General features: G+C 35.2%; 1 protein-coding gene across 3 annotated transcripts in view; it reads right to left on the reverse strand.

The window, feature by feature from the left end:
• The window catches only part of kntc1 (kinetochore associated 1), a 63,270-nt gene extending 51,804 nt beyond the window's left edge, over positions 1-11,466 (reverse strand). For 2 of the 3 annotated variants that reach the window (XM_067406252.1, XM_067406251.1), the window contains exons 1-11: positions 11,156-11,466; positions 10,740-10,860; positions 10,522-10,637; positions 7,108-7,189; positions 6,850-6,962; positions 5,742-5,852; positions 4,311-4,404; positions 4,156-4,208; positions 2,062-2,174; positions 767-818; positions 571-675 (exon numbers count right to left, since the gene is read on the reverse strand). In XM_067406252.1, the coding sequence (XP_067262353.1) occupies positions 571-675; positions 767-818; positions 2,062-2,174; positions 4,156-4,208; positions 4,311-4,404; positions 5,742-5,852; positions 6,850-6,962; positions 7,108-7,189; positions 10,522-10,637; positions 10,740-10,860; positions 11,156-11,287 (1,092 nt within the window). In that variant the 5' untranslated portion in view covers positions 11,288-11,466. Of the gene's footprint in view, positions 1-570; positions 676-766; positions 819-2,061; positions 2,175-4,155; positions 4,209-4,310; positions 4,405-5,145; positions 5,287-5,741; positions 5,853-6,849; positions 6,963-7,107; positions 7,190-10,521; positions 10,638-10,739; positions 10,861-11,155 lie in introns of those variants that run through there. The other variant, XM_067406253.1, reaches the window with a different exon arrangement.
• Between the last annotated feature and the right edge of the window lie 486 nt (positions 11,467-11,952).

Raw genomic sequence — 11,952 nt, forward strand, 5'->3', positions numbered from 1 at the left:
CACAAAGGATCTGTTGTCATTCAACAGTATAACAGTGGCCTCTAGAAATTAAATACAAACTTGTTTGTGTATCCATTTGGAATTGGATCGAAATGATTGACTGTCCAAACCATGTATCGCAACTCTTCAGATCCGTTTTGTGCGTCCCGTGGCACTATTTTTCCAGATTATCTGCTTTGGTGGAGTGAGGAATTGACATAGGCAAAAAAAAAAAAAAGCTATACGAAATCCGATCAGAGCAGTCAGACTTAAACGGATTTCCAGAAATTTGAAGAAGCAACTTTATATTTATTTCCCCCCCCTGTTGTGCTGAAAATATACCACTTTTGTAATTTTTGTGTACAGTTACATCCAAAGCACAGACATTTGAGATTCAGCCAAGAAACACGAGCATAATCACGATAGAAAAATACTCCAATTTTAGGTTCATCATTTCAACCAGTATATCCCCTAAAAAAATATGGCAAAAAACTTTTTAAGGACAACCCACTGAACATTAGAAACAAATGTTACCGGTTTACATTACATAACGTATATTTCCATACTGTTAATATGCATTGTTATAATTACCATATTGATTCCCTTCTGGATCAACCAAGACTCAGAAGAAACTTCTAGTGAGTAGAAAACCTCCATCGAAGGCAGGGACTGAACCACAAGCTTCCTAGCATGACCCTTGACATAGATAAAGAACACAAGTGAGAAATAAAACTATATTTTCAGCGGTATATATTTTCAGTGATACATACTGTACACACACACACACCTTGTTTTCTTCAGCTACCAAGGTCATGATTTTCATGCTGTTGTCATCTTGCCTGATTAAAACAAAAGACACATTTATCTGTCAATGTGTGGATTAATCATGAAAGACAAGCACCCCGTCTCTGTATTTCTTACAAAAAGAAGTCAAATATAGGGTTGGGAATCATAATCATATGATTCTTGTAAAATTAATTCAACAGACTGATAATCTCATATTCGCTAACACTTAGTGTTCATTAGTTAACATCAGTTAACTAGGCTTACATTAACATGAACTAATAATGAACTGCATTTCTACATTTATTAATCTTTGTTAATGTTAATTTCATTGTTTACTAATACATTATTAAAATCAAGAGTTATATTTGTTGTATTAACATTAGTTAATGCACTGTGAAGTAAAATGAACAGCTGTATTTTTATTAACTAACAAAGATAAACAAATGTATTACTCATGGTTAGTTCATAAATGAACCTTATTGTAAAGTGTTACCACAAATTAGATAAGATGCTTGAACACACATGTAAGATCCAGACAGGTGAAACAATATCTTTGTAAGTTGGGTTCATAAAGACTTAATTTGTTTCTGAAAGAATGATTCAGTGATAGACACATTTTTAACAGTCATTTCTTGCCACCTAGTGGCATGACAATGCAATCGATACAGTCATTATTTGAATTCCAGTTACTTTCAGAAGGTAATTTATTATATTTTGATTGGTAACATCAGCATTTCTATCTGAATAATATACTTCTATCTAATAATAATACTTCTGTTATAACTGGAATATGTGTCACACAGAAATAATGATACTGTGTGTTTGAAAAGATTGTTTGTGAAGCTGTTTATGTCTAAACATGACAACTCTCTCTAGATCTGCTGCAACGCGAACGCAGATTTGAATGTCATGATTTTATTTTTGTCAAAGGTTTAATATACAAGGGTGAATCGTTGTCATTTGGGAATTAGATCATGTGGGTGATGAAATCAAGAACGCGATCTTTTAAAGATTAATCGTGCAGCTTTATGCATCCCTTTCTCTCTGCATTGAAATCTGACGTATACGCGTAGCGCGAGGGCTTTTCAGTGCATTCATTGCTATAATATTCACAAGGTGAGATGTCTCTATTAAAGGATACACTCCCTGCACTTCGCCCACCCATCACACCAGGACTGCTTTCAGAACCGAAACTTAGAAATCTTGCACGGTTCCGGTTCTTTTAAAAAAACACTACCAGTTCCGGAACTGAGAACCGGTTCTCGGTTCCCAACCCTAGTCAAATAAGACACTTACTGTGTAATAGATGAAGAGTTTCCCTCTGATATCAGCAGGAAATCAACAATGTATTGATCTGGCCAGCAACAAAGCATGACAAAAGAGTGAATGTCCAACAAGCTGAGCATGCCCTAGAAAGAAAAAGAATATTTTATATACAAATTAGTGGTGCTCTGATCAGGATATTTGAAGCCGGTGGCCATTTTTTTTTAACACTGTGATCGGATCAGATCACTAATGTATTTTTAAAGTTCTCTGTAACACTTACAAATTATATGAAACAGCAAAATGCACTAACTGTCATTTTATTGACAATTTTGCTAACTGAATTGCTGCTAAATCTCAGCTAGACAAAAGCCGAAAACTTGTATGTCATCTCCTATACCTCTTAGGAAGGACTTCATAAATAAAAACAACTACCACGAGCTATGACAACTGCCAATGTTATCTTTAGGCTCATATAAAATTCAACAAAGAACAAAAGTTCTATAAACAGCATCTGCCTAATGTATGACATGCAAGAAACTAAAATAGCATCAACATCATGTTTGCGCTGTATGGCCTGAGGATTGATGATTCAAGATGATTCGAGATATCAGAAAAAACACAGACTAGTCAAGTTTCCATCTGATATATCTTTAATGACGTCATGGATATCGTCAACTGAGCGGACACATTATAGCAAGCCATTTTAACATTTAATTCCCCAAGCTTCACTAGTCATAATTCACTTTTGACTAATCAAAATTATTTTGATATGCAGATATGCTTTATGCAATTATAACCAGTCATAATTTACAGTGATATTTAAAATGCTATCATTGACTGTGGGGACGTGTGATAATATATAGATTTTTTTCAGGCAGGATCACACTCCACAATAAAAACAAAAGAAAAAAAGTATGGGTGGACAATATGACCAATCATATTTCACTTTATTTTATTTCATTATTTTATCTTTGTTAAAATAATCTTGATGGACAAATCTTAAGTATCAAACTTTTGTTGATCACAGAGCTTATTTTTGTGATAATTCAAAAGCCCATTGAAAAATCCTTTTTTTTTTTACTTTTTTTTTTTGAGGGAACCAGTGTAATGCTAACTTCAGGATTAGCCAGAGTTGGCAGCACTCGATTTAACAGCAGCATTCAAGTAATAAACTGAATGAGGACAGTCTGAAATATGACTGTGACGGCAGTGCTTGAAGTGGGCCAGTACTCAATTCTACATTATGCTGTTTACTAGGGATGGGCACCCAGAGTACCCAGATACTCGAAAGTGACATCAATGATCGATTATAAAAATGGTCTGACTGTCTGACTGATTATGGAGGAATTTTGGGCGGTACCTTGAGATCTGATTGGTTAGCAAATTGTTCGGTTTCCTAAAAACACCACTGTGAATGTAATGTGGAAAGTGACATTACAGGTCCAAGTCAATAAAGACATTTTTATTTACATTACTTCTTCCAGGGACGCCTTCCCTAGATCACCATAGAGCACGTGTGAAACTCTGCTCCTGGAGGGCATTCATTAGGTGTGTTTAATTAGGGCTGGAGCTAAACTCTGCAGGACAGTGGCCCTCCAGGAGCTGAGTTTGACACCCCTGCCTTAGAGGGTCTGAGGTCCACCCACAAAATCATTTGGTAAACAATGAACAGTCTGTGTAAATACATCTAAATGTCACTTCAGATGCCATTTCTATGCCACCTCTGTAGTGCAAAGATGGATTTTAAGGATATTGATTTCATTTGATTAATAACAGCCTTACAATATCTTATTATTGTAATGGAATTGGATTTAGTCTCAGATGTGGCAAAAGTTGATGCATACATATAATGTTAGAAAAATCACCCTTATAAAAGGTAAAATGCCCCTGAAAATCAATTGTGAATTGTGCCCCTTAATAGAAAGGTTGATTTGTCTGCACAGAATATGAATATTTTTGAGAGTCAGAGGTCCACAACAGGCCTAAATCAACCAAGAAACCGGCATAAAAAAACTCAGCAAGGTATCTTCTAATTATCATTACAGACTAAAACCCAGAAAATCAGCCAAGAATTTTAATTTGGGTGCATCACTAGCATCAACATCAGTTTCCAGAAGGCCTTACCTCTTCGTTTAGGACATACATCAAATTATCCACAACTTGAATCTTCTTCACCACTTGAATAGACAAAAAGAATATTTTCATTTATTTAAAGCTTTGTTAACACACTTCATATTTAGTAATAATCAATGTACACATAGCAAAACCACATTTAGTACCTGACATTAAAGCAGAGTCAAGGAGTTTTGTGAGAGACAGTGAAGTCTGCCCAGGACCCATGGTCCAAAGTGAAAGAACATTAGCACCATCCGCCTGTCATAAAGATACAGGTGAAGAAATTACTTACAGCTCCTACATTTCAATTTGTGAGTGGAGTTAGGGTCACTTCGCTGTATAAGTCATGGAAAGGGAATGATAATGAAATTTAATTTGAAAATGCATTTTAGGTCTCTAATCAATAAATATGAGTAAGAGTACGTAAAAGATCTTTTAAAGGCCATATCTTTGACAATATCCTCAACAAAAGATATGTTTAACATTTGAAGCAGGTCTTTTAAAAAAGATTTATCGTTGCAGTGAACTTAAGCCATCAATTCTTAGTTTTCTTTTTGTACTTGATGTATCTAATGCCTTCCCCACCAATTCTTGACTGCTGTAAGGCTAGTCACACTACACTTTAAGCACGCAACATTTTTACGGACACTGCAAAGGTTGCAATATGACGTCACACTCCACAGCATAAAAAAAAAAAAAAAAAAAAAAAAAAAATCAACATATATCAAACATGTCAAAACATGCAATCTACTTCACTTTACTGCAGCACTGAAGATTTTAAGTTTGTGTACGGTTAATTAAAGGTGATAAAGAGGATCTTTTCGTCGACTGAGAAACCAAAGACTGTTTCTGAGTTTTTGAAATGAGCGCATGTGTAAGAACAACCCCCCTCCTTTCGAGGGAACGCCTCCCAAAACTCGTGCCACGAGTATTGGAACACGAGTGTTTACCACCGGAATTCGCTGTATCGTGTTAGTGGATTCATTATGTCGGACTCACCGCAGGTAACTCATAATCTGCAGTTGTTTCTCCTGTCTCCGGTCAAAAACATCGCATGCGGCGCCTGTGGAGTGTGGAAAGTTACTGGAGAGCGCAGCCGCGCTAGTCTCTCACAAGGAACGTCACGGCAGTGATTGACAAGCCAGAGGGTTAATCGATTGGCTGATGTTTTTAAGGCCCTACCTCGTGCACAGACGATGTATATTAATATTATTACTTTCAGTGCACTTAATAAATAGTCTTTTATCAGTTAGTAAAGACAGTTTCAAGTAATATTGCAAAAATGTATAAAACAAAACATCCTCTTTTTTAATCTAAGAGGTCACACTGTGGAATCTTCTATTGGTCACACATCTGCACGTGATACAAATTCACAGGTCAGAGTTCAATAAACTTAAAACTCTGGGATGTAGCAAAAAGTGTATAAATGGAAGTCAATGGAATGAAATGTGAAGTGTGACCACCTGAATTTCTTTTCAGAAATCAAAAATTATGTCAATCATTTTGCTGGAAAGCCAGAAGAAAAAGAAGCATCAGCTAATTTTTGGGAAGAGAGACAACATGCAGTTGAGTTTGAGATATAGACTCAAAGTTACCCCAATCAGAAGGTGGACTGTGCTTCCAAAGCAGACCAGACCTGCTGAGATGCAACCATCTTCATGAATCTCTTTAGTTGAGCAGAAGTTCAAAAGAATATCATCTTGGATCTGTAAGATAAACAAAATAACCAATCTTCTAGGGCTGCACAATTAATCGAATTTCTAATCAGGATTACAGTTATGGGTGCCACAATTATGTAATCGTTCAAAGAAACAATTACAACAACAAAAAATTATTTAAAATACCATGCTTTTTTTTTTAAGAAGAAGAAGAAACCCAACCAATGTATAGTGGACATTTGAGGCTTAATGCTATACAGTTTTCAGCTTGTTTATTTCATATAAAAATATGCTTGCTTCAATCAAAGGGGTAAAACTCTTCAAAGCATCATTCAATGTAAATTGTGATAATCATAATTAATAATCGCAATTACAATTTCAAGGGAATAAATGACAAATATGATTTGTGTCATTATCATGCAGCCCTACAATCTTACCTTCTCCTGGCTAACTCATGAGACAACCATACCTATGACCAGCTTAGGTCATTTTGATAGGATAGTTCACGCAAAAATGTTGATTATGTAATTTACTCATGTTGTTCCAAATCCATTAATCTTCATAACACAAAGAAAGGAAGATTTTTTAATAAGACCTGTTCCTCCAATGAAAGGCCATTCCCCCAATACTGTCATGCATCAAAAATGTTCATAAAAATAGTAAAAGTAATACATATGAATAGAGTGGTTTAATACAAGTATTCTGAAGAGACACAATCATGTTTAATTATTTTTTAAATGATTTAAAAGATTTAATTTGATCAAATCACATACATAGAGCACATGAAGCAGAAAGAAAGCGCTCAGATTTCATCACAAAGATCTTCATTTGTGTTCCAAAGATGAACAAAAGTCTTAAGGGTTTGGAGTGACATGAGGGTGAGTAATTAATGACAGAATTTTTGGGGTGAACTAATCCTTTAAGGTTTTGGAACAACGTAAGGGTTTGTAACTAAAGAAAGAAAAAAAAAATATTTCTTTTGGGTGAACCCTTTAATAAAATGTGTGAAAAAATGTAGAAGCATTTGATTAAATGAAACATCTACCTTATTTAAAGCCACTAGATCCATGTTTTCAATCGCTCTCTGTATTTTTCCCAAAGCCACATTGGATGTGTGTAGGAAACCATTGTCAACAATAAAAAAGAGATCATACACTCCTAAAACATAAAAGAAAGAAAATGTTTTAATAATAATTTAACAAGTACAAAGTACAGACTATGGCAATGCTGTCAGTGGCCACATCTATATAAGTTGTATAAGTTTACATCTTTATTTTACTGCTTAGTATTTACATAAACTCACCTTTAGAACCAGGTGTCTCATGTAGAATTAGGCTCTTAAAGGTTGTCTCATCACCATCAGAGGAGTTTTGTTGGCGCAGAGTCTGGAAAAAGATTAAAGTTACCATGAAATCAATTTGCTAAATATAGTTTTATTTATTTTATTATTATTATTTTTTTTTTTTTTTAAGGTGCAGTATGTAGGATTTCTGTCTGCTAGTGGTTGCTAGAGGCCTATTCAAAACAAAGGCGTAGCTTGATCACGGCAAGTTTGAGAGCTAAATATTGGGACCAATGTTCCCTCCAAGTTGCGCCCGTGCGCGGCCACGCACTTCTGAAGCCGCGGCCACGCAGAAAAAATTATTGCCGCGCAAAGAACAGACGTGAAAATGATTGTAGTAGTTTAAATGAGAAATAATTGCAGTGCTCTGGACAACCAATATAGAGTTATTGTCGTTATAGAGTTGGAACCGGTGAATGAGGTTTACAGTTTTCACAGAAAGAGAACGATTGAGCGTGTGTGAGCTGGCTGGCCCTGAGCCAAATCAGTCGTGGTAAGAATACTGTAATGTTTGCGGACTAAATTACATCAATACGAGAGGCAACGCGAAACGAAAAGAAATGTGAAATAAAACGTCATGTTTTAATGAAAAGTGGTGGAAATAACAGATGATGGGCACAGAATGCTAACAAAACTCTGAGACATTTACAATCACACACCCACCACAGGTGTAGCTTGCAAACTCAAAATACATCAGTAATATATCTCCATTTAAATAGATTTTTGTGTGTGGTGGTGCTGTGGGTTTCAGGGATATTTAGATAACTATAAAAGAGTTAACGTCCACTTTTCTTAAAAATATTTAGCTATCAGATCTGTTAAATGCTTACGTTTGTTTTCACTATATAATATATTAAAACAAATGGAAGCATTTAAACTGATATAATACTGTATATCAGTTTAAATACTTAAATATTATATTTTATTATATTATAATTTAAGCCTAATAAAAAAATTATCTCACAAGGGGATTGTTTAGAGCTCCTTGCCATGAAAAATCTTGAAACCTCCTGTTATATAAAATTTGGGAAATTCATAAGCAGTAAACATGTAATTTTGATGGTATAACACTGTCTGTTGCTAATAATTGACTGTACAAAAACACATTATGGTTGTTCCAAACCATCATTGTAACTGCTCATATTATATTATTATAAAGAATTAAACTGTCCTGCAGGAGGACAGAAATGATTTTTTAATAGAATTTCTTGGTAAAGACGTACAGTTAATACAGCAATGTGAAAAATTCTCAAGTAACCTAAAATGTGCTAAATTTAGTGACTGAACTGCTTGTTTTCAAACATATTATTTAATAAATCAAGTTACATCAAGGGTCAAATAAAATAGAAACGGCACATTGAAGTTAAATGTTACAGTTGCATGATAAAACTTTTTTTTGTGTGTGTGTGTGTGTGTGTGTGTGTGTGTGTGTGTGTGTGTGTGTGTTTACGTTCATTGTACAGGTTTGATATAAAGTATGTTTTTGCTCAGGCGGCCAAAATGTGCGCTCAACAGAGAAAAGTTTTGCTCAGCTGGAAATAAAATTAGAGGGAACATTGATTGGGACATGTGGTCTTCACATCGCAACCGGTGGAAACAATCGGGATAGGACTCGGGAAGAAATCATGTTCATGGATGCAATTATTAACGTTACTGTAGTATGAAGCAGAGCAGGACCGAGTGTTGTGGGAGCTGAACGAGGCCGCTGGAGCACAACACACGCCTCACAAGCAGCAGATCTTTTATTATGACACAGTCACCGGCGCCGATTACGCTTATGCGGTCACGAGTATGATGTAACACATCTCTGTTTATCATATTAGATACATTTGAGAGGGTTGAAAATTATGTTATAACATTACTCTGTGCGTTCGCTCGGCGGCTGCTGTGAGACACTTGTTTGAGACACACTGCAGTAAGATAGATCGATTTTAGAATATCATATTAAATACTGGATGTCTTGTGTTGATAAATGGCATGCAATTAATTTTAAAACGTATTGTATGTAGTGTTGTGTTTAGCGGCCTGTTTTAATTTTAGTTTTAGTCTAGTCTTTGTGTCAAGCTGTCATTTTACTTTTTATTAGTTTTAGTCACATTCATACTCTTTTTAGTCTAGACAAGTTTCAGTCGACTAAAAGTCTGAGCATTTTAGTCTTATTTTATTATCCATGACTATTTTCGTATAGTTTTAGTCTACGGAAACTGATGACATTTTAGTCAATGAAAGATTTATTTTAGTCTCTTTTTAGTAATGCAATTCTATTTAACGCAGTCAATATAGTATAGTAGTATAGTACACAGGAAACAGAAACACTGCAAAATAATAATAACGCGACTAAACGAAATTAAATGTTATAACATTTTGTCTTCTCTCGTTTTGGTTAACGAAAATGAAGAGACATTTTAGCATAGTTTTTATTTTGTTAACCACATTTAGTCTTGTTTTTATTCGTCAACAATATTGCATTATACATTTAATTATGGTCATCGTCACATGACCAGCATTTACGTTGCATCTTGTCTCATTTTCGTCACGTGATAAAGGTTCATTGAAGACGATATTTAGTCATAATTTTCGTTGACGAAAGCAACACTAAATGTATAATAAAGAAAATGCTGTATTACGGTTACTAAAAATAAAGCTGCATCTGATTATGCTATGTTAGCTACTTCACTAAATAGTGTTTTTCTCTGAGGCATGGTAAAGCATGGTACTCGCAAAAAAATCAGGAAAACTAGATTTAATAAGACTAAATGTGTTGAGCTATATAACAATAATTCGTTTTCTGTCTATAAACCTAGCCAAACAGTTGTTCCCTTGCCTATTAAAACAAGTCAATATTATAGCGTCTTTGGTGTTTCCATGGTTTCTACAAAATAAAACTGGAAACCGAGGGTAACGTGGGTATGACGCAATTGACAGGCGACTCCTCACACGTCCCAGAGCCTTGGTTAAAACTGCAATTTTCTCACGATTTAATCAACTGAACAAAATATGTAACACTGGCCTAGTGGTTTTTAGATATTTTACTGCAAAAATCGTACATATTGCACCTTTAACATCTGTGCACTTTTTTTTTTTTTTATTCATGTGCCCTTGTAATTTTTAAATAAAAAACAACTTCCCCTTCCAGCTTCATCTCTTCTCTGACAACGTATTTACGCGAAAGCGGGACTACCTGTCACTCACATGACATCACAGCAATAGCAAGCCACAACGTTCCAAAGGATTCCCGATGGACAAAATCAAGTCCCGCCTTTTTCTTGTTCGAGAAGCCATTACACTCGGATTTGTCAACTTTAACTATCTCAACAGCTCTGTGTTATTAGAGTCAGACTACCAATGAATACAATTCCATTTATTGCAGCTTACTTTGGTCAGCACTGTCTTTTTCAGAGGAACATAGATGATGTGTAGACTTCCATTTCTCTCTCCAACCAGAAGAAACTGTCCTTGGGGACAAGCAGTAACTGCGTCTACTACGGAGTCTGAATCAAACATGAGAACAATTAAAGATATAGGTTTTCCTTATTTTGTAAACAATACTGTGGACAGTTAATATTAACTGTGCATAATACAGCTTGTGTTACCAAAATACAGGTGAATCAGAACAGTCTGGAAACCAGGATCAAAGAGAACCACTGCAGTGTCAGCAACAACAATACAGCAGTTTGGAGTACAGGAGGCGTAGACCTTTGGATTAGACAGTACCTGGAGCATAAATCAACAATAACTATAATGATAATGATGATGATAAAAGGAAAAGAAACAATAATCATAGTTATTATTTTATCTTTAATCAAACAATAGACTACAAATACAGATATATAGAAACAATATTAATTTCAGTGTAAAACACAAAACAAGGTATCAACAATGCCAAAACTATCACACATATATTGATATCGTAATGCAAGGTATGTTAAACCCAAGCTGTCATTACCAAATATGACAGTAACGTTACTTTTTGTTATTGCAATTAGCAACAAATACAGTTTTTGCTAACCCTTTCGGAGGATGAGATTTTAACCAAGGTATCCACTTGATATAAAGCGTTTCCGGACTCTTGTGCAGCATCGCTGTACAGTCGGACTGTGTTAGTGTCCTCGTTCAGCAGAAGCTCGACGTTATTCCACATTTTTGACGTTTATTAGTTTGGTCCAACGCGACGCGTAATATTAACTGTCCACCGGCATGACACTTCGATTCACAGGGCGCAAAATGTCGCAGGAGTTTCCAAACGATTTGACATGTAGAACAACTACTTAAAAAAGACTTAATTATTAGTGAATAAAATCTATACACCAGCAAGTGACACCAAACTCCGCCCTGAACGTTGAAATTTGGCGCCGATGTCTTCTTCTTCTACTACTACGTTTTGTGCAACTATTGGTGGATTTTCGACACCTACTGGATGGAGTGTGAAGCGTTGATATATGAAAGGAGTGGGAACCCATGTATTTCTTTTAAATAGTTGAAAATAACTTTTATATACTTAAAAAGAATTATTAATTGATACCAAGAGGTTTTAATTATTCTCTGTGTTGGATTCTTCCTCTTTTGAATTCTCATTTATCAGCTTCCTCACAAAGTCTCTGAATCATAATTGGCAGAATCATGCTTTCCTATTATAAAAAATGATTTATTGAGAGCAGCAGAGTATCCAGTTCTTTGCTGAGATAGAAGGCCTATTGTGTCATTCCTTCTACATTGCCATAAACCACTCTTGCACAACCAAATGTTTTTAATGCTATACAGATGACTCCTTTATTTCCTTTATCCCATCTCTCTCTTTTTGCATAA

The sequence above is a fragment of the Chanodichthys erythropterus genome, chromosome 13 (genome assembly GCF_024489055.1).
Source record: "Chanodichthys erythropterus isolate Z2021 chromosome 13, ASM2448905v1, whole genome shotgun sequence".
NCBI lineage: Eukaryota > Metazoa > Chordata > Actinopteri > Cypriniformes > Xenocyprididae > Chanodichthys > Chanodichthys erythropterus.